This window comes from Alosa sapidissima, chromosome 14, assembly GCF_018492685.1.
Source record: "Alosa sapidissima isolate fAloSap1 chromosome 14, fAloSap1.pri, whole genome shotgun sequence".
Lineage (NCBI taxonomy): Eukaryota > Metazoa > Chordata > Actinopteri > Clupeiformes > Clupeidae > Alosa > Alosa sapidissima.
In genome coordinates, this window is record NC_055970.1 from 32,722,125 (window position 1) to 32,745,160 (window position 23,036).

At 49.6% G+C, this 23,036-nt stretch overlaps 1 protein-coding gene across 1 annotated transcript in view; it reads right to left on the bottom strand.

Moving 5' to 3' along the window:
- The window catches only part of phlpp2 (PH domain and leucine rich repeat protein phosphatase 2), a 42,768-nt gene that overhangs the window by 14,779 nt on the left and 4,953 nt on the right, over positions 1-23,036 (bottom strand). Inside the window, exons 3-9 of the mRNA XM_042062112.1 lie at positions 21,874-22,007; positions 11,694-11,884; positions 10,953-11,078; positions 7,701-7,855; positions 4,771-4,917; positions 3,644-3,874; positions 981-1,183 (exon numbers count right to left, since the gene is read on the bottom strand). Coding sequence (XP_041918046.1) covers positions 981-1,183; positions 3,644-3,874; positions 4,771-4,917; positions 7,701-7,855; positions 10,953-11,078; positions 11,694-11,884; positions 21,874-22,007 — 1,187 coding nt within the window. The remainder of the gene's footprint in view (positions 1-980; positions 1,184-3,643; positions 3,875-4,770; positions 4,918-7,700; positions 7,856-10,952; positions 11,079-11,693; positions 11,885-21,873; positions 22,008-23,036) is intronic.

Genomic DNA, 23,036 nt, shown 5'->3' on the forward strand with positions numbered 1-23,036 from the left:
GTGAGTGAGTGAGTGAGTGAGTGTGTGTGTGTGTGTGTGTGTTTTGCTCTGCATGCGCATTTCGTTAAAACGTGCGTTTTGAACAGAGGCAGCTGGCATGTTCACAGCGTATGGTGCCACGGTATGAGCAGCCAATGGCAGACCAAGGAGCGTCTATAGGTTATATAAGCAGCCAGCCCCTGGAGACAGCTAGCAAGTGACACAGATAGAACAATTAGATATGCATAGATGGATGGATGGATAGATAGAGAGAGAGAGGGACTATATTTGAGTGTGAAAGGTCACAGAGCAGTTAGGCGGGGATCACTTTGGCCAGCGGCAAGCGTAACACAACGCTTAGACCATAATCAGTTCTATCTCGTTCCTATGGTAACACAAAGGGTTTGCCCAGAGACGGTTGATAAAGAACCTTTGGTTTGCCTTAAGTGACAATTGAATATGCTCGCGTTGCGCTTTTAAAGTTGAACCAATTTCAACGCGCAGCTTGTTCAACGCTAGCGCTGCCACCGTTCCGCTGCCGAACCATAGAGAACAATAGGAAACTTGCCGCTTGCCACTTACCGCTGGCTAAGGCCCGTTTCACATCGGGTGCGTGGCGTGAGCGTGTCAGCTGTGTGGCGTGTCCGTTTTTATTTTGGCTCCCATGTTAACAGGTTGGAGCTTGCACACGCATGTCTCAGGCGCGGCTTGAGCCGGGCCGAAAATGCATGCATGCTAGGAACAGGACGCACGCCTATTTTTCACAGTGAAGAAAAAAATGATGTGAGAAAAAGAGACATTTTAATTGGCAGAGAGGCCGCCGCAGCGCCGCATCAGACACGCTTCTGGTTAGCAAAGACATAGAAAACGCCACGCAGCCGCCACGCAACTGAAACGCAACAGACATAACAACGTTTACGCCACGTTCCCGGTGTGAAACGGGCCTAATGTGATCCCCAGCTTAATGGAGTAGGGCTTGAGAGCTGCTGTGCGCGACTCACGGTTGTTGTTGCCGTGGATGGTGCGCAGCATGAAGCCACTGAGTGTGAGCGCCCCCAGCTGGTTGCGCTGGCAGTGCAGGCTCTCCAGGCTGCAGGCAGAGCTCAGATCCAGAGCGCTGAGCCGGTTGTCCCGCACATCCAGGTGGGTGAGCTGTTTGACCGGCTCCAGAGTCTCACTCTTCACACACCGCAGCCCGTTCAACCTGCCAATCGAGAAACACACACACCGTTACGGTCAACTCCAATCCACTGACAAAGACTTTATTCTTACAAAACCAATCACAGTCAACAGTTTGACCTACTGACCAAAGCGGCATTGTAAAATGAAGTCAGAGTCATGATTTAGGTATTGACCAAACACACCACTGTTTGAACAGGCACACTCAAGCTTAACACACTGACCACTGATACAGTAGCCACAGCACTTTTTGAAAGAGCCCCACTCTCAGGTTTCAGCTAACGATCCAAACACCACTTTTAAAAGGTGCTGTAAACCACGCTAGCATTTCCTGCTTTCCTGCGAACTCCCACAAAACTTGGCCTCGGCAGGAGTGCAGCCTCTCGTCACAGTGCTCTAAGCACACAACATAATTTACAGCCAGGAACATAACGCGTTGGTGCAAGACTGGATTTAAAGTTCTGCTGTTGATTACAGAACCACCGAGCATCCCAGGATATTCGTCAGGATGCCAAAACAAATAATTTAATAGTCACACTTGAGTGTAATCTACCAGCCAAAACACCCACTTTAACCTGGGAAACAAATACCTATTAGCACACACTGTAATTTAAATGTACTTCACTGTAAAACACCTGATATTGCATTGGGTACTATGAAAGATGCTGTTGACAAGAAAAAAGAAAAGCCGATTCATTTTCAACATGGAGGTCTACAAGAGGGCCTGGTGCGGTGATGGGATTAGATTCATACTGGTAGGCAAAATATGCCTAAGTCTACATCAACAGTAATTTTTTAAACGTCTGCACAGAGATTCCATCATTGTTCACCTCTGTATAGTGAAAGAGCACAATAATGCACTTCTACAGGCAGACAGATGGCACCAGGCCAGTACATCTTGACTAGAACAAAACAGCTCTGAGGACAGTTGAATGGACGGAAGAGGTGACAGACAGACAGACAGGATAGCAATACACCAATGCAGCACGAATAAAGAGTGCACAGACACAGATGAATGACTCTGCCCACTTCATAGTCAGGCCAGAACAGTGACTCCAGTGTTGACCCTCTTGCCTGCGTCGTGGCGCTCAACGGCAGCTTTGTCTGCCTCGCCTCAGCATTCTCAGCCTACAGAACCCGTGCGGTTCTAAACTCTCCATAAACTCTCTCCTACGCCACCTCAATCATCATCTGACATGCATCACATTTGCATCACATCGCTCATTGTTTGGGTCTGGGGGCTCTGGGGCCATTCCAGGTTTTTTTTTTTGAGGACACGATGGGGGTGCTGCTGTGGTATTGTTGTGGGACACGGCAGTCAGGCCATCCAAAGACCGGGCTCTGTCTCTGGCTAGCCGCCGTGGGGAAGGCTTGGTGGTTCTCCCCACCATACCCGATCCCCTCCAGCTGCTCAAACACCGGCCTTAATCGCGCCGGCGAGGAGCCTCAGAGGCCATGGTGAGCTCACCCTGAGCCCCTGGTGATGAGCGCGTTCGTGACACGCTGGTTTCTCTCTCTGCTCCATACGTGCTCAAGCATGTGGTGGAAACATCTGGTGCTTATGTAAGCTCTTCCTGGAATCATCTCAAAGCTGGCTGCTACCTTTAGGATCTGGAGTTCTGTGAACCTGAAGTACAAACGCCGCTGTAATCCTCCTAAGTACTGGGCCCCTAAATCTCTCCCTCACTCTTTAACTCCTCACTCACTCTGTTTTTCCAATGTGCCCTCATGTTCATTTCTACTTCCATTAGCCTAGCTAGCTCCCTGCAGTCCCCGCCACCCAGTGGCCTTGGGACTGTCTAGACCAGCCTCTTTCTGTCTTTCTCTCTCCAGCCCTGTCCATCCCTGATGATGTCCAGACATGTTATGGACAAAGACATCAGTGCTGGCTCTCGTTTATGAGGCGGTCTGCTGGTGTAATCCACTCCAGCTGTGGCACAGAACCCCAATAAATCCACAATCTAGTCTCCCAAAACAGAACAACCCGCTTACAAGGTGAAGAAAGGGAGAGGGCAGACCATCCCGAGAACAAAGGAATGGACAGAGAGAGAGAGAGAGAAAGAAAGAGGGAGAAAGACCCCGATAAGCGATGGCTAAATCTTATTCATTGGACAGAGGGCTGAGGAAGGCGAGGATTAAGAGGTTCATGAGACTCTGTCATGAAGCTCACAGCCACGTCGGGGAGGGCTCTCAGAGAGAGAGAGCATGCATTTAGCCTCCAGTCAGCTGCCAGGCTCCCAACCCATCTCCTGATGGGCCCACTTATTACATTACCACCCAGGATTGAGTGCACATTATGCATGCAGAGACTGGCCAGAGTATTAACTGCAGGGCAGGAAACACAGTAAGAGGGGAAGTAAAGTGAGGGAATGAGAAAAGACTGGAAGAGAGAGAGAGAGAGAGAGAGAGAGAGAGAGAGAGAGAGACGGGGGGATTGGAGTGAGACCAAGATAGAGACAGGTTAAGTGTGTCCCCTCTGGCCCACCGTAGGTCGATGCTCTTGAGGTGGCTCATCCTGGCCAGGGCGCTGAGCATCAGTGTCTCCACCTTGTTGCCGGCCATGGCCAGCCTGTCGACGGCGGTCAGCTTCTCCAGCACAGCGGGGACGTGGGGGAAGTCGTTGAAGGAGAGGCTCAGGCTGCAGAGCTGTGTCAGGCCACCCATCTCCTCTGGCAGGGAGCTCAGGTGATTGCCATCCAGGGAGAGGGTCTGCAGGCTTAGGAAATACACAGTGCACAAAACACACAGGTCAGTATACAGCCATTTATCATACTGTTTAATCATCCACGCAGGAGATGTGTTTAAACATTAACAGTGCAGTAGCACATGTGAAATCCATTCAGCGGCGTTGTCATGGTGGAGGCCCCTGCTGTTCTGATCCGACCCAACTGGGAGCGCTAAAGCTGGGCTGTGTTTAAAGCTTGATTTCACCTGACTGCTTGACAAAAACAGCTGACCTTTTTTGCATTTGCATTTCAGTGGCTAAATTAGAGAGTGTGCAGAAAGAGCCTGAACGGGGGGATGTGAGGGCCCTTGCATGGAATGAATAAATAATGAAATAAATAAATACTCAGGCAGTAGTTGGAGCGGGTCAGAGTCTGGCGAAATCCAGATGACTCCACGGCATAAAATGTCTCCTCATCAGTAGGCAAATGAAGTCATTATTCAACACCTTTATCATCTCCATTATCATACACTGGCATTTCCCTCACCCACAGGGAGAGAGCACTGCTCCAGACCTGTCTTATGACAGAGAAAGGAGTTAACAAGACGAAGAGGAGCGGAAAAGTGGAAAATCCAACATGCTCAAATGCGAGGAAGGAGGGAGGGAGGGAGGGATGGAGGGAGAGAGGGGCTGTCACCTGAGAGGACTGATTTCACCTTAGCCTTGGCTGGCCTTGCTTTTCTGTTCTACTAATGACTGTCCTTGAAGCAGCCAGCATATACCTCTCTCCTTGGACCTTGCACACGTATGAGTGTTTAAACTGCACTATGTTGAAGTGAAGCGTGACTTTCCCCCAGGGCCTACTAAGTGGGGCTATGGTGTATGTTCCGTGGTGTGAAGTTGTGCTCATGATGAGGTGTGTGTTTTTGTGTGTGTGTGTGTCATACCTCTGGAGGTTGCTGATGCGCTCCGGCACCGTGTGGAGGCCGTTGCAGGACAGGTTGAGCTCGGTCAGGGTCAGGATCTCACACACGGACTCGGGGAACACACCCAGGCGGTTGTGCGAGAGATTGAGGCTCTTGAGCTGGGAAAATCTGTGGGAAAGAAAACACGAAGCACAAAGAATGTATAGGTGATATATTGACAGGGTGGTAAAACCAGTTCATGCTTCCTCTTTTCTGACACGCGCACATGGGGGAACACATTATGAATGCTGGTGGTTTCTATCAGGTAACCTGTCTCAGGGCAAATGTGCAAGGGCATGCAGCCGTGTTCTCAGTAATTGGTCCGGTGGCTCTGGCGACCTCGTTACAATGGGCCACTGACATTTTCACAGTTCTCTTCACGGATGGGTGACTAGCGCTGCCTTAGACTAGCGAACCAAGACCCAGAGCAGCCCACACACACACACACACACACACACACACACCACACACACACACACACACACACACACACACACACACACACACACACACACACACACCTAGTGCTACATGATCCAACTGACACCTACACATAATCTCTCACCAAACTGGTGATGTACACAGCCTTTCATTCTGCACAAAGCCTGTAGCCAGCAGCTACACGCCTGTACAGACCAGAGTCTGGAGCCTGAGAACCTGGCCAAGCGATCGGTACCCCCCCCACCACCCCCCCTCCATACACACACACACACACACAGACAGACACACCAGAGCAGCTCGGCCCCTTTCCTCTGCACCATCTCTGTGGCTCGCTTGTGGCCGAGGGCTGGGTAAGTGGATGGTAATGAATGTAGCCATGCAGAAGAAATAAGCGGTAATGGCCCCCCTCCTCCCTCCACACCACACACACACACACACACACACACACACACACACACACACCTTCCCCCTGTCAGCCTGTCCACCGCCCCTCTCCCTAGCATCCTGTCAGCCATGGAGGTGGCTGGCCAGCCTGAGTCACAGCATATGTTTGAGTTCAGACCGTATCCTCCCCTGCCTCTCCCAGGCACTCCTCCCCGCACCCCGCCCCCCCACCCCCAACCAGCAGACCACAGTGCCTACGACAGGGGCTTACTAAATATACTGCCATGGTGGAGGGAGCGAGAGACAGAGTATGGAGGGAGGGAGAGAGAGAGAAAGAGAGAGAACTGACGTGAGAGAGGTAGGGAAAACAATAGAGAGAGCATGAGAGAGAGACAGACAAGCAGAAAAAATGAGGTTGACAGTTGCAAAGAAAAAGAGAGACTGAGTGAAAAACTGAGGGAGAAAGGGATGGATGGGGCAGAGAGAGAATGCACTGAGAAGGAGAGAAATATGACAAAAGAGAGCCACAGGGAAATGGAGAAGGATGGGAGGGGGCAGATAGAGAGAGAGAGAGAGAGAGAGAGAGAGAGAGAGAGAGAGAGAGAGAGGGAGGGAGGGCCAGGCGGAAGGGGAGAGTGAGAGCAGGCGAGGTGTAACGATGTGTAAAATCACTCCGTGTCTGTCAGAAGGAGTTCCTCACTCGTGTGCCCTCTGCTCAGCCCATATCTCTCCCTCCCTCTCTCTCTCTCTCTCGTCATCTCTCCTCCTCTCTTTCTCCCTCCCTCTCTCTCCTCTATATCTCTCTCTCCTCATCTCTCCTCCTCTCTTTCTCCCTCCCTCTCTCTCTCCTCATCTCTCCTCCTCTCTCTCCCTCCCTCTCTTACTCCTCTATCTCTCCTCCTCTTTCTCTCTCCTCTCTCTTCCTCTCTCTCCCCCTCCATCTCTCATTCCTCTATCTCTCCTCCTCTCTCTTTCTCCCTCCCTCTCTCCCTCTCACACACATACAAACAACCCACTTATGGCTCAGCTTTGCTCTAATGACGGCCTTGCAACAATAACACGCTACGGCTAGTTGATGATTAACATTTAATAGCGTCGTCTCTCTTGTGCGGATGCCCACTTACGACTCGTTTTTAATAGGTCCTGTTTGCATGCGGGCGTGGCGCTAAGTGTCTCTGCTGACCCACGGAGGAGAAGGACACTGCCCGCTCTGCCTGGGCCTCCTCCATTAGGACAAGCACAAACACTCTGAGCGAGTGACCGCAGAGGGTCCACCCAGAGCTCCGAACATTAGGGCCGAGCGCCAGCCTGAGCGGCTGCCTGATCCCTCTTATGCAAGGCGCAGCCGAGCAAACACATCACGTTCCGACATCTTAGCAACGTACACAACATTACGCAAGACGGGAGCGTGGTGCTCTGCGTGTCTCTGTCGACGCATTCAGCGGTGCGTGTCGTGGATGTGTGTCAGACTGTCAAAGCTTGTTTTGTTCATGTTTGGTCAGAGCTGGGGACCCATTCCCAATCAACAGGATGCTATTGTGTGCTTACTCGGCTCAGTTATTCGGTTCACGCGCACACACAGCAGTGTGCATGAAAAAGATCCCCTGAGGGATGCAGCTTTTTTCTTATTCACACTCCCCCTGCACCTTTGCAGACACACTCTCTGCTCAAGCTACCGCAGAACATGTCCAAGAAAGGAGCCCTGACTTGAATGACAGGCACATGTAGTATCGGTACAAATAAATTCCTCTCCCCAGGGTGTCTTACTTCATATGCGTGAGCAACACAGTAAACTTCATGTTGTATCGATGTAGCATCCTAGCCTGTCTATGGGGAACAGAGTGGATGTAGTGGGTAGTTGAGATCCAAGCACAAACATCGGTGGATCAACTCAACGCTCCCACATGCCATAGCTATAGTTCATGCACCAGACATATTGCTTGTTCCCAGATTTTGCACTTTGCCCGTGGTCTAAATTTGGACCATGTATCTAACCATCTTTACTTCTGACTCCCTGGACACATCCACAAGGACGTAGTGGGCATGCAGATACAGGCAGTGCTTGGGCCAGTGTGAACTGCCCTTACCTAGTTAAGTTGAGCAGGCCTCCCGGCCCCTCCAGCCTCATGAAATTGTGCCGTAGATTGAGATGTGTGATGTCCTGGCTGTAGAACAGGTACTCCGGCACCTCCTCCAGGCTGTAGCAAGACAGGTCAACCAGGCTAATGGTCTGAGACACCACCTGGAGGATGGGCAAGATACACACACACACACACAAACACACAAACGCATGCATGCACACGCACACACACACACACACCACACGCACACGCACACGCACACGCACACACAGCCACACACACACACACACAAACACAATGACTTAGGATTAATAGGTGAGCAACAAACATGTGAGGTCATGTTAATGTCTGTCCGTCCATTTGGTCGACTGAAATGGACCATGATGAGTCAATGATTCTCAGGGACTTTTCCAGGAAAGGCTTCATATGTGTTTACTGCTCATAAATGCCCAGTCATTCACACATAAGTAAGAGTGGCATGAGTGAAACAGTAGCTGTTGATGTCCATGCAATCATCAGCCAGCGGTCCAGACTAGAAGGACCCTGTGAGGACCCTGTGATCTACACTCAGTCAAAAGAGGCTGACTAACCCTCATTTTATTAGAAACCTGTACAAGTGTGTGTGTATGTGTGTGTGTGTGTGTGTGTGTGTGTGTGTGTGTGTGTGTGTGTGTGTGTGTGTGTGTGTGTGTGTGTGTGTGTCCATATCTGCAGGTCTCATTTCCATTTACTTTGCACAGTACCAGTACATGGAACAGTCAAGACAATGATTTCCAGCATGTTTCTTTCAAAGTTTCCATTCAAGGTTTAAAGGATAGTCCTGTATTTGACAAAAGCTGCCCCCCCCAATCATCTCCCTCCTACTTCGATGTTGATTTCTATATGAAGACACCTACAACAGCAAATACACCTCCTTTTAGCTGCAATTTCTCAGTGGTTGAAGCAGTGACATCAGCTCTGCTGAGATTATCTAGGAGAACACAGCCGCTTACTGTGGCATACTCCGGCAGATCACTGAGGCGTGCTGCTGTTGCATCACAGCCTCTCTGGCCTGCGCACTGGAGGCTCTGTGGCGCTTTGTGAACACTGTACGGCTTTGAAGTCGGCCAGCGGAGAGGCGGAAACGGGCCGCAGTTCACACAAACACCCAGTTGTTTTTCTTCCATGAGCAGTAAGACTGACCAAGAGATAAGAGGAAGGGAGAGGGAGAGGGGAAGTGAGAGAGAGAGAGAGAGAAAGAGAGAGAGAGAGAGAGGAGGGGGGGGGGGGACTAAGAGGTCTGAAAATGTATTTGTTATTAAGAAGCAGAAGGTGGGATGAAAGAGAGGGGAAAAAGGAGAAAAATGGAGAGAGAAAGAGAGTGACAAGAGAGGCAGGTAGACAAATAGAAAAGAATCAAGAAATATGTAGTAAGGGGATGCAGAGAGGGAGAGAGCGAGGGCGAGACTGCAGGGGAGCAATGAGTGCTGCGTGCTGTATGTTTGAGGGAGTAAGGGGATGAGAGAGAGAGAGAGAGAGAGAGAGAGAGAGAGTGAGAGAGAGAGAGAGAGAGAGAGAGAGACAGAGAGACAGAGAGGAAGGAGGGAGACTGCAGGGTGGCTGTGAGTGCTGTGTGTCAGGGCGTGGACAGGCTGAGCCGAGCAGAGCTGCAGTCAGACAGCTTCATCACAAACTCACTCAGTCCATCTCCACAGCTCACAGCACACCAGTGGCCAACAGTAGTGGCTGCAGCAACCCCCCCCCCCCCCCCCCCCCCCCCCCAACACACACACACACATACACTTCTCTTTCTTAACTGCCTTAAACATGCTATAATGCCATCTTCTGTATTGATGTCACACCCCCCATATTCCACTGCTTACACATTAATCTACATTTTCTGATTAAGCAGATTCCCCAGCTTCATGCCATGCAAATGTTGCCAAAATCTATCTAAACAGGCAATCCAAATGAGAGCACTGTGTATGTTTCCAAATATAAATTGCTACCACTAGCAAAGTAACGTGTGAGTAAAGCATGTTCACAGGGTCTGATATTTACAACACATTAACACTTCTCCTTTTCAAAGCAGAAACCTCTCTGTGCTGCTGGAAGCTGAAGTGACCTGCAGAAGGCCCTTGCTAGCCCAATGAACCTCCCAGTGCAGCAGAGGCAGAGGCAGAGGCCCAGCCTACATTTACAAAGTCATCTTCTCCAAGGCTCCATTCCACACACACACACACAAACACACAACCCTCCCACCGCGCACAGAGGATGCAAAAACACCCACCCACAAGCAGAACTAAAAGAGAAGGGCACATGACTCATGCATGATGGACTGGCATGTGCCCCCCCCCCCCCCCCCCCTTCTCTCCACAACCTCTGTCTCTCCAAATAACCGTTCTGCTCTTGTCTGTGTAACGTCGTCCCCCTCCCTGATGCCATCATGCCCCATCTTTGGTGCCTCCTTCCTCCACCTCGTCTGTGGCTGCGGGTCTCTCTACTCTGTCTGCCCAGCCCCTGACTCACCAGCATCGCCATGATAATTGGCTCTTCAGTATTTGTCCTCTCCTGGGTCTCTCTCTCTCCCTCCCTCTCTCCCTCCCTCTCTCTTCTCTCTCTCTCTCTCTCATGCCTCAGCTGAGGCATTCACATGCATTCAGAGCTTGTTAGGGCCGAGAGGAGGAGGTGAAGGAGAGGGGGAAAGGGACGGATGGAGGGTTGGGGAGAGAGGGAGGGATGGAGGGGAATGTAATTCATTACCCAATCAGAGACACAGGAACATGACTAGAACAGAGAGGATGTGGAGGCAGAGAGGGAAGATAAGCCATTAGCTGTGTCCCTCCCTCCACCCCTCACACACACTCTCTCTCCCTCTCTTTCTCAATCAATGTGCAAGACAATCACCCACCCACCCACGCACACACACACACTCACACACACACACACACACACACACACACACTCTGTCAGTGAAGAAAGCACTTCCCAAACTTCAGGTGAAGTTGGTGTTAAACCAAAGCTGTCCTCTATAGGAGGTCCAATCGTGGACAACACAAGCAATCAACAACTGCCCCCAGTCTCTCCTCCTCTCCCTCCTCTCCCTTTCTTTCTTTCTTTCTCTCCCTCCCTCTCTCTCTCTCTCTCTCCCTCCCACTCCCTCCCTCTCTCTTTCTCCTTCTCTCCCTCCCTCCATTTTATTTCCCCTAATGAGATAAGATGGAGGTGAGTGGTGAGTGGGTGTCGTACGCGGGCAGCTGGGTGTGTGGGCGGGCTTACCTTCGATGCCTGCCGATGCCACCGCTGGTAGTCTGCCAGCGTGTCAAAGTTCACAAAATAGGCCTGTGCCTGTGGCCCCGCCGAGCTGAACATCAGACAGTGCTGTCGTCTTTTCACCTCCTCCACCTAAACACACACACGCAAGCACGCACGCACGCACGCACGCACACGCACATATACACGCACGCACGCACACATACACACACACACACCCACGCACGCACGCATACAGACAAATGCCACAAGGTTGGCTGAAATGACACTGGAAGTTCAAGTGGTTCAAAACAAAAATAAAGGATTCAAAGGTTGAACATAAACTCTGAATAGAGAGACAATCTCAATTTCTCAAAACGTGCAATTGATAGATTTCATTCTTCTACTGTAGGCTAATGTATGTGGCATTAAATATAAGTGTTACATTTCTATCCTAGTCTGGTGTTTTTGTGTGCAAAACATGTTTATGATGGATCTTCATGTTTGTATTCAAATTGCTCGGATGTGTGTGTGTGTGTGTGTGTGTGTGTGTGTGTGTGTGTGTGTGTGACTACACATGAGTGTTCTTGTGTGCAGCTGTGTTGTTGTATCTGCTCTGGAGCTGGGGAGGCTCTGACCCCGCGTGTGAGTAGTGGATGGAGAACAGAGAGAAGAGAGGAACCCCCGTGCACCCATCCACCCACCCATGTCCCCCACCCCTCGCCTCCAGCCCACATGTGCCCCCTCTGGCCCCCTGCCCCCCCTCACCTTGCCCCCCACCAGGGGGAGGATGTGCATCTTGCCGGTGAGGGAGTCTTTGACGGAGGCCACGATGAGGCAGGTGCCGCACAGGATGACCTGCCGCTCCGCCCACTTGTGCAGCTGCGTCTTGCCTTTGCGCACGCTGAACACACCCTTCAGCAGCGTCCGCTCCTGCTGGTCCACGTTCACTGGACGCTCTGAGGGGGTGTACAGATGTGTGTGTACACACACACACACACACACACACACACACACACACATACATACATACAAATAAACAAACAGTACAACAGTTTGGTCAGAAAGTAGTTCAAGCTGCAAGCTGACACATGTGTGCACACACACTAGGGCCAGCAACTAACGATTATTTTCACAGTCGATTAATCTGTTGATTATTTTCTCGATTAGCTGATTAGTTGTTTGATTGATAAAATACATTAACACAAATGTTGATCATCTGTTTCCCAAATGTTGATCATAATAAGCCCAAAATGATATCCTCAAATACCCTGTTCTGTTCAAACAGCAAATATATTCAATTTACCATCATTGAAGAGTAAGTAAAGTTGGAAATATTCAAGTTATTTGAAGCTATAATCAGAGAATTTTGAAGTATTTTCCTTTAAAATGGCACAAACTGACTAACTGATTACCAAAATAGTTGCTGATTAATTCAATAACTGACAACTTATCGAATAAACAATTAATTTTGCTGTCCTAAAACACACACAAAACAAAGAAACATACACAATAAACTCTGTGTATGTGCCTAGAGATAAAGCAGGGTATTGACTGTTGATACACACAAAGTACACTTAGTACAGTCAATGAGACATACCATTGAAACTGTTGACTCCTATATTATGGTGTATGGTTTACAAAACCACTTAGAGACACACACATCCAGCCCATGATAGGCATACAACATTTAGACCCACGTATGCTCACACAAAGTGGTCTGGAAACAGAAAACCTCCCCCATGGGGTGAGGGACACAATTTGAATAGAACGTGTACACACTCACACTCACACAGACACACACACACACACACAAGCTAATTAATACCATATGCAGTGTGCACCAGGGGCTTGCTCAGTAGGGGAGGAGGAGGGGTATACACAGCCTGCCAGCAAATGATGTCACCTGCACTGGTCAGCTCACGGTGACACAAACCCCTTGCGCTGTCATCAAGGTCTGTGCATATGTGTGTGTGTGTGTATGCGCGTGTGTCGGGGGGTGTATGTGTGTATGTGTAATCAGATACAGGTCAATCGGCTTCGAGCAGCCCAAGAAAAGGATGGACAATCTTCAACTGGCCTGCAAGTGATAACATCATGAGCACCTCATAGGACCCCACACCCCATTTCTTAATCTCACTGCACAAAGCAGGGGCAAAGCTCCTGCTCTGAGAGTCTGTTAGCTGCACAGCCAGAGCGGATTGCTCCCTTGGACAGGGTTTTACTGCCTGGTTACATCATGCCCCTTGTGTGTGTGACAACATTGTTAGGCGGGTTCAGCCGCTAGTCAGAGATGCGTGCGTCTGAGTGTGTCTGTCTGACATGTCTGTTTTATCAGAGCAACACCGAAAGGAGCTCGAGAGTGCTCAGTGCTGTTTTCTCTATTGGCCGTTACGGCCCCCAAAGTCCAGCACCAGGGCATCCAAAGGCACTGGGAGTGTTGAAGACGATGCACAGTATAGGCTATAGGAGGTCAGCCTAGGTCACTTAAAGAATAGCCTACCCATGCTGCTCTGATTGTGTTCAAGAGGGAAGTGCTCAGAGAAGTGAAAATCTTTTATGTTTGTGAACAGGCACTTCTTCCTAATCCCTGCTCAAATACTGAAGTAAATATCAGATGCTAAATCATACAGAGAAACTCCAAAAGTATCTCAGTATAATCTTACTCCCCCAAACACACACCTCTACACACATTTTCTCTCTCTCTCTCACACACACACACACACACACACACACACACACACACACACACACACACACACACACACACACACACACACACACACACACACACACACACACACGTACGTTGTGGTGGGGTGAAGTGAGATTGTGGACTCTCTCAAGTGATGGCCTAACCCAGATGCATCAGTCATGGTGAGGAATGAGCCAGGGCTTTTGTCACATTAAACTCCCCTCTTTCAATCTAATTATGTTTGGAGCTTCAGCTGGGACTCTGAAGGACACATCAAACAGGGGGGCCGCCTGCGCCAACACCCAAAGTACACTCAGGTTAATTGCCAGTCTTAGAAGCACAAAGGACGCTCAGTTGCACGTACCACAGACAGACACACACACGCACACACACACACACACACACTTTCATTTCTTTCCTATGGTGAATTTCATCACATAAGACATGGTGTGATATGGGTCTTGTTAATAGCTCATGTCAGACTCCCAGGAGCTGACATATCGACCGTCTGCGATCTGCTCTCCCGACTCGGACTCAGGGAGGTGGGGGGGAGGGGGGCAGGGTGGAGGAGAGGCGTGGCGGGCGGTGAGAAGGTGCCAGGCAGCCGTTTGTCTCTCGCATGCCACGGCTGTCTGGGGGCGCTACGAGGAGCCTTTCTGTGACAGAGGAGCTGGAGAGCGATGAAGAGGGATGGCTGACCCGTCGGCCTCTGGTGCGCATTCAAGAGGATCTCACGGCCCCACTGCTGCCCATCTCGGTCTCTGCTTTTCCACTATGAGGGCATGTGTGACTGTGTGACAGTGTGTGTGTGTGTGTGTGTGTGCTAGACTGTGTGAGGGCTAACGACATGCAGTACCAAAGACAAGGCCTCAGGGCAGTACAGGGAGACTGGACAGCCTACTAGGCTGTGTGATAATACAATCATTGTTATGAATCAGTAACCATCAGACAGTCACTGCCAGAAAGACATGCAGAATGGATAATCATTCTCTTTTAGCACAGTATAGAGAGATGAACCAATCTATGAGGAAAACAAAACTTTTCCCTTATAGTTTTTAGAGTTCTTAGAGTTTTTCTTTTTTCCCTTTTATTATAGTTAGACCCTGGATTTCACGAGAACAATACAGCAATGACTAAAAGGAATAATTCTTATCAGCCTCTTTGGCACAAAGCTCAAAGACAATCTCCAATCTGTGCCAGGCTGACGGAGAGATGAAGTAATTGCTGTAACTCAGCAGAGGAAGCCCCCTGGGCCAGGATGGAGAGCCCTCTGCCTTGGAGATACTGCCAACCGATTGGGCATTGATCTTCAGACCTGTGCCAAAGAAACCCCACATTCATTCATGTATTTGGTGAATGGAGGTTGTTTGCTACAAGTAATTGCTTTACCTGTGATATAAACATGGCTGGCCACACGCAGGTGATATAAACATGGCTGGCCACACGCATATGCAGGTAGGGTGAGGCCAAAAAAACAACAACAAAAAATAACCATATGGAGTTCCTCAAAACAGTAGTTTGAGAAACTCAGCCAAAGGAATGACCCTTTATTGACTTTTTTAAAGGAGAATTCCGGTGTGATATTGACCTAAAGTGTATTGAAACATGATACCGAGTGTGAACGTATGTATCATAGCCCATCTCGGCTTGTCCCCTGCACTCCAAAATCTGGCGCTAGTTAGCCGATGCTACCAACAGCTTTTTCAATAGTGGTGCTTCGGCATCGGGCTAGCCATGCAAATAAATCACTGTTTTACACCCATTTACGAGGCTCAATGTATCTCCACACTTCATTGGTAGACTTCCGAGGGCCCTGACATTTAAAACGAGACATTGAGAACTTTGAAAAAGCACTGGTAGTTTACTTACAAGACGATTTATACAGACAGTATCTTCACGAAGTTTAGTGTTTGCAGCCATCTTGAATTTAGTCACGATAAGTCGAGCAACGAGTAAGAATGAACAGGTATGATAAGGGATCAGATTCCAAAAATAATTCAGTGGAAATGCATGGATTCCAGTTGCGAAAGCCGAAGCACCACTATTGAAAAAGCTGTTGGTAGCATCGGCTAACTAGCGCCAGATTTTGGAGTGCAGGGGACAAGCCGAGATGGGCTATAAGACATACGTTCACACTCGGTATCATGTTTCAATACACTTTAGGTCAATATCACACCGGAATTCTCCTTTAAGGTTTTAGCCATTAGCTAAGTTAAATGTGCCTATAAATATAAAAAAACACAAATATCTTTGGCCACCGCTCAATAAATAAGTATGAAATGCAGCCACAGCCCCTGGCAGTGACACTCTTCCAGAGAGTTCTGGAACACAGGTGCTGGTGGCCTGATTATACAGTATCCAAGCAGGGCTCAGAGTGACACAGACGGCGGCTACGGTGACACAGCGTTTAGGGTGACACCGTCGGCATCTGCTCGAGTGTTTGGCACTGTGGCGGTAGAGGCCCGGATGTGAGGTGAGCAGGACCAGGACCAGGCCCTGCAGCCACAGCAAGAGAGGGAGAGGGAGAGAGAGAGAGAGAGAGAGAGAGAGAGAGAGAGAGAGAGACTAATAGAGGGACAGAGAGAGAGAGGGCATGTCTAATTGGGTTCCCGGCTGGCACGGCCACCCGGACTTCCACTACAGAGAGCCTGCCAAAACCGCAACGACAAGTGACGGATCACAGAATCTCCTCGCTGACCTCCCTCCCTCTCTTCTCCTCCTCTACCCTCTCCTTCCCCATACCGCAAACTCTCTCTCTCTCTTCTATTCTCCCTCCCTCCCTCCCTCCCTCCACGCTTCAGCTCAGCCCTGGTGCGCTGGTGACAGCAGTGCTTGGCTGGGTTACCGAGGTGAGGTCTTACTAAGAGGGGCACTGCTCCATGACGGCGTTAATCAGGCTGGAAATGACCTGAATGAAAACGAAGGCTTTCACCCCCATGAACAGGAATAGGACTGTGTGCTCTGGCTGTTGAGGGGCTGAGAGAGGAACACTTAAGTGTGAATTTGAATCATGTTACTAAATATAGGAGTACCTCAGCGGAAACATGCTGAGATTGTGTGAAAGTGACGTGTTGTGTGTTGTCCCTATCATGTGGACACTAAGTCTGTGACAAATAGTGGTAAAATTGCAAGGAGCAGCATTTCATTTGCAGTGCAGTCACAGGGTTCATTAGAGCCAAATGACGCTTTGCTATCAGAGACATCCTCACTAAAGCCTGGTGGAGCATAAGATGCCTACAGTAGTCATCATCCATGCACTCTGTTAAGCAGAGAGACTGCATCATTTTCTCAGGCTACAGTATAACTTCATGTAGCAGAGCAAATGTTTTTTTCTTTCTCCTATGGAATTTGAAGTCCTCCCGAGTCCAAACGGATCTTCTTTTAGCAGCTGGCTCTCCGCTGGCTCCAGACGGCCGATGCCCTGAGATGATTTGACTCCCATGGGGAGCAGCCTGACTGGAGACTCCTCAGGATTGACAGTAATGAATAGCGGAGCATGTTTGAATGGGGTGAGATTGCGGAGATTAGGCCGGACGCTCAGGGGAGAGTGGAAGGGGGGGGGGGGGTACAGTCTCTACTTCCAGACCAGGGCTCAGAGCCGCTTGCCATTTCAGCAATAATAAACACATTATATAAAGACCCCCTTCAGTGACAGACTCATCAGCCCTTCATAAGCCATGGCTGCTTTTGAGGCAATCCAATCAAGCTTCAAACGGACCCCGATTTCCTGTCACGGGTCAGGACAGACATGCCTAAGACCCCCCCCCGACCCCTGCGAGATGATCAGGGCACAGCCAAAGAGGTCAATTCAAGCACTTTTAGTCCCCTGGCACAGATATTTCCACAGTCATGGCTGTCAGAGCACCCCCCCCCCCCCCCTTCCCCCCTGCTCATCAGCTTGCTCTGCTGGCGCATGACTAGGCTCATAAGTCGCGGGTTAGCATGCTAATGCTAAGACAACAAAAGGCAAACAAGGACGGGCGGCAGAGAGGATTTGAAGAGAGTCTGGTGGTGAATCTACAGCTGCATAATTCACATGGGACTCGAGTCCCACACACACACACACACACACAGACACACACACACACACACACACACACACACACACACACACAGAAAAAAAAACGTCTGACCAGTGGTCTTCCCTCTGTTCTTCTCAACCTCCCATCTCTCTCAGGATCTGACCCCACCAACCTCCTCCAACGCAGCGGCACCTCAGCCCACGCTACTGTGCTCTCCATGATGCAGCAGTGGGCCACGCCTTGCGTTAGCAGCCAGCGCTTTCTCTCCCTGGTCTCCCTGCGCCACTCGTCCTGCACTGCACTCTTTATTTAGTTGTCATCTTCTTCTGTGATAAGCTGGGCGCTGGCAGATCAATAACTCATTAGGAGACTAAACCCTGGCCTGGATGATTTATTTCAGACAGTGTGCAGGATTGCTGTGGCTTTGGATGAATTCAGAGAGTGTGTGTGTGTGTGTGAATGTATGTGTGTATGAGTATGTGTGTGGGGGACTATGTAATGGGGGAGATGGGGAAGAAATGTGTGGTGACATGCAGGTAAATGCGAGGGGAATGTGAATATGCTTTGGCAAGAGAGCGTTAAAATACAAGCCTGTGGGTGTTATATATGTGTGGCAGTCGTGTGTGTATAAGAATGTGCGTGTGTGTTTGTGAGAGACAGAGAGAGAGAGTGCATGTGTGTATGTGTGTGTGTTTGGTGCATGTACAGCGGGGGTCCGGTCCCGAGCCAGGGTTGTGTGGAGGCGGGCCAGCAGCACGCCACTGCTCCGCTCTGTGGGGCCCCATGGAGCGGCAGCTGCACTGACTGACCCCTGGTCCCCCGGCCCTGGAGCTGTGTGTGTGTGTGTGTGTGTGTGTGTGTGTGTGCTCGCGAGTGTGTTTTCTTAAAGAGCCTCACTTTATTAAGTCAGCATTTATTAAGGTTCTCTACCCGCATGTTTGCTCTCCTCTAATCCTCACGCCATGGCTGGCTCCCGCTCCCTCTCCCGCTCCCTCTCCCTCTCCCTCTCCCTCTCCCTCTCCCTCTCCTCTCTCCCCCCCCCCCCCCCTCTCTCTCTCTCCATATATCTTTCAGCGAGGGGCAGGGCTGGACTCAGATTTACAAATTTGTTTGGAGTGAAAACACTGAGGCATAACTGCTTTAATGAACTGCACAACAACATCAACTTTGAAGTTTTTTTTTTTTTTTGAATGGCATTCTTTGTAAGCAACTTGCAACGTAAAACATGAGCCATCTGAATACTGGTAACGCATGCCTTCAGCATTTAAATTGAGATCATGAACTCTGCATGATTATGAGCTATCAGAAGGCAAACAAGTTACTGCAGCAGGTAATGGCTCTCATCATCTGATGATTATTGTTGCTATAGGAGACATTCAGTGCATTCATAGCCTACAGATTCATTCATAGCCTACAGAGAGGTCCTGTATTATTACTTGCCTTATACTTAGCAGTACAGAGGAGTTGAACTCTGACGAGCCCCATGGGCAGATGTCTTACACTGCATTACTGCATAAAAAATGGGAGAGATTTCAGTGCGGTCATTCCGTCTCTGGAGAGGCAGTGTCACGTCACTGCGCTCTGTCCAGGCACAGCTATCGCTTCCCGCCATCTCACTGAGGCCCTGTCCAGATGCCAGGGGGTGCCAGAGTTGGCTGCAGCGTTCGTTTCTCTGGCCCTCCCGCTTTCCCACGAGCGGACAAAGCCGAGGGGGAAATCTCCCAAGCCCTGGCCAGCTCTGGGGGCCATCGGGCAGCCAGGCTCCCACTGGGGAGAGGACAGGAGGGGAGGGGACTGTCCCAGTGCCCAGTGAGCAAAGCACAGAGCAGAGCACTGCACCCGTTGACTGGAAATGAGTGAATTGGACATGCCGTGCCGTACTGTGCTGGACAGAGAAATAAAGGCCACTAGGGAAGAGCAGAGACTGCCATGCCGCCACCACCACCACCACCACCACCACCACCACCTCCCACAGAGACAGCAGAGGGTGTGCGTGTGACAAGCGTTTTCACACAGCCTCTCCCAGTGATTATCACACTGACTGCCCCACACACACATGTTTGAGGGTGACTCGTCAAAAAACACGCACACAGTACAATAGTTTGGTCAGAAAGTAGTTTGTGCAAGCTGACACATGTGTGACACAGGTCCAGCAACTAACGATCATTTTCACAGTCAATTAATCTGTTGATTATTTTTCTTGATTAGCTGATTAGTCGTTTGATTGATAAAATACATTAACACAAATGTTGATCATCTGTTTCTCAAATGTTGATCATAATAAGCCCAAAATGATGTCCTCAAATGCCCTGTTCTGTTTAAACACCAAAGATACTCAATTTACCATCATGAAGGAAATTCATGAATTCCAGTTTAAGTTTTTAAGTTATTCAAGTTTAAGAGGCTATAATCAGAGAAGAAGTATTTTCCTTCCCTGATGAAATGCACATACATTAATTGCAACACTCCAACATTGAGAGGGGCATTGTCTGTATGCTAAAACCCAATCAGGACCGCTAAGAGGATCATTCAACTTGTCTGGCCAAACCACACACATATACATACACACACACACACACACACACACACACACAGCCTGAAGACTGAGTGTGCTAATGTGATACATCTCACCTTCCCTGGCAGGCCACAGAGTAAAGCTTACCCAGGCCAGGCCATCCATCAGGGAAGGAGAGGAGAGGAGAGGAGAGGAGAGGAGAGAAGAGAAGAGAGGAGAGGTCACAGCACAGCAGCTGAGATGGATCCAAGCTGGCCAGTCACATGGAGCTGAGCAATGGCCCTCTGTCTCCCTCCCACGCTATCCTCAAGCACCAACACACACACACACACACACACACACAAACACCACCACTCCACATCACCAGAGCCACTCCAGCCAGATGAGTTAACACACACACTCAATTGGCCTCCTGCGACAGTCTGTGGTAGAGTGATACAGCTTGCTGACGAGACATCTACACGCACGCGCGCACGCAGGGTTTCTGTATGTATGTCAGCGTGTGTGTATGTGCTATAAGAACAGGGTGAGATGTTATGGTAGACGTGTCACCCTCTCACTGAGAGTATCATGTGCTAACCTCTCTCTGCCCCCTTTCCTGCTCTCCTGAGGCCCACACCACTCACACAGGGGGTAGACACTCATGTCCAACAATCCAACCCCACCAAAGCCCCATTACAAACCTCTGACAATACTCTCCCTATATATATATCTTTTTCTATGTCTCTCTCTACCTCTCTCCCCATGTTTCTTTCTCTCTTTCTCAATTCAGTTCAGTTCAATTCAATTCAATTCAATTCTTTATTGACATGAACGTAGCTGTAATGTTACACATAAAAGGACAAATATGTTGAACACAACTGAGAAGTTGTGTTCTCTCTCTCCCCCTATCTTTTCCCACTTTCTATCTCTCCCTCTATCTTTCCCCACTTTCTCACTCTCTCTCTCCCTGTCTCTTTGCAAATGAACCTATTAGTGCCTAACCAGAGCAGGTAGTGAAGGTGCAGGCTAATCTCTTTGCTAGGGAAAGGGATGGGGATTTGAATAAGCACAGAACCTCTCCCCTTTCTCCGGCAGACAGACCCATCTGAGCACATAGGAGGAGGCATGAGGCAGCCAGACTCTAATCAGCTCCGGCTCTTTCCAGGAACTTGAGCTGAGGAAGAATCGGGCCAAGAGCTTGATGCCGACTTTGCAACACTAGGTGTTGCGGAGACACATTCGGTTCAGCCCACAGCAGAGTCTATCAAAGCCCATGAAATGTAAGACAGCGAAAACTCCCGACACACACACACACACACACACACACACACACACACACACACACACACACACACAGCTCTGCCATTTTAAAGACTGTGAAAATAAAAAAAACATTGCTGTGTAAAAAGTCTCAGCTCTACTGAGAAGAGAGAACGTTTATGTGAACGAGGGGGAGACACACAAGGCTAAACACCCTGGTTCCTCCAGCTCCAGCTCGCTCCAGTTCAGTTAGGGGTTTGTTGGAAGGGTGCTGGAGTGCAGCGGCCAGGGACATGGACACGGCTATGGGCCCAGGTCCAGCGTGACTGGTCCAGGACTCTGCCCCGGACGCTGAAGGACGAATCCAATCACCCAGATGGGCAGCCCTGCAACCCTGCAACCCTGAGCGGGGCAAAGGGAAGGAGAGAGAACAGGGGCTGGGGCTGGGGGAGAGGGGGTGAGCTGAGCACTCACCGCTGTGGAAGCGAATCATGCAGCTGAGGTCGGAGTTGGCGGCCTCCCGCTGGATGCGCAAAGGGTCCTCATAGCCCATGGCTGCCAGGTAGTCATACACCATCTGCAGCGGCCGCTCAGAGGGGTCCAGCCTCCTGCAGACAGACAGAGAGACAGTGATCAGAGAATTACACCCAAATGAGAACACACACACGCACACACACCATTTAAAAGGCAATGCAGAGTTTATGCTAAGCTAAAAGCCAGATTAGCCAAACAGCACAGTTAGCATTAGCCTAATATAAGATAGCTAATCTTGCAAATTGATGTTTTTTGGTGATAACAATTAAAGACATCTTGCTGTAAGAGCTGTTATATAAGTTTTTGACCAAAGCAAAAAAAAAAAAAAACATATTGAGTAGCTTCATCTGCATAGTGTGGCTATAGGCTAAATGAGAGAAACCAAAAGGAAACTCACACACACTCCACCCCAACCACACACAATAGGTTTCCTGTACTGCAGTGAGTTTAAGAACTCAACCCAAACCTCAATTGACACATTTAGCTGCACACAAGCGTACCAGTTTAAGAGTGGAGGATGAGGGTGTTGTATGTGCAGCATAGAGTATGTGATGATTCAGCTACATGACAGGGAGGCGATTCTCCAACAGCATACTCACACCTTACTGTCTCAAAGTATTTCTGTGGAGATCAAAGCCAATTGCACAGTGCCGCCCGTATACATTAAAGCACTCAATGATACTAAACGGTGATGTACGAACTGGGATTTCCTTGAGGAAGAGCATGATTTGATGATACAGGTCACATTCAGGCGTCTCACCCTCACTCCTCTCAGACCTGTCCAGGCTCATGAGCCTCAGCTCGGCTGCTAGGCTAGCACACTGCCTTCACCTGATTAAGTCATCAACTTGCTCTCCAATGGTTAATCCTGTTAACAGCTTCTATTATTGCCTCAGTGTGTGTGTCTGGGGCAGGGGGGCATAGGGCAGCTGGGGAGGGGGTATCCCAATCAGCCTGTGACTCTCAGCCCTCAGCATGGGCCCAGACAACCAGAACTCATGCCCAACAACACACTAGCATGACCCTCAGACCCCTTGACATGCATTTGAGCATGAAGCAGCAATAATCTGCTGTGCTCATGCCAGTCAAGGATGGCCTCGACC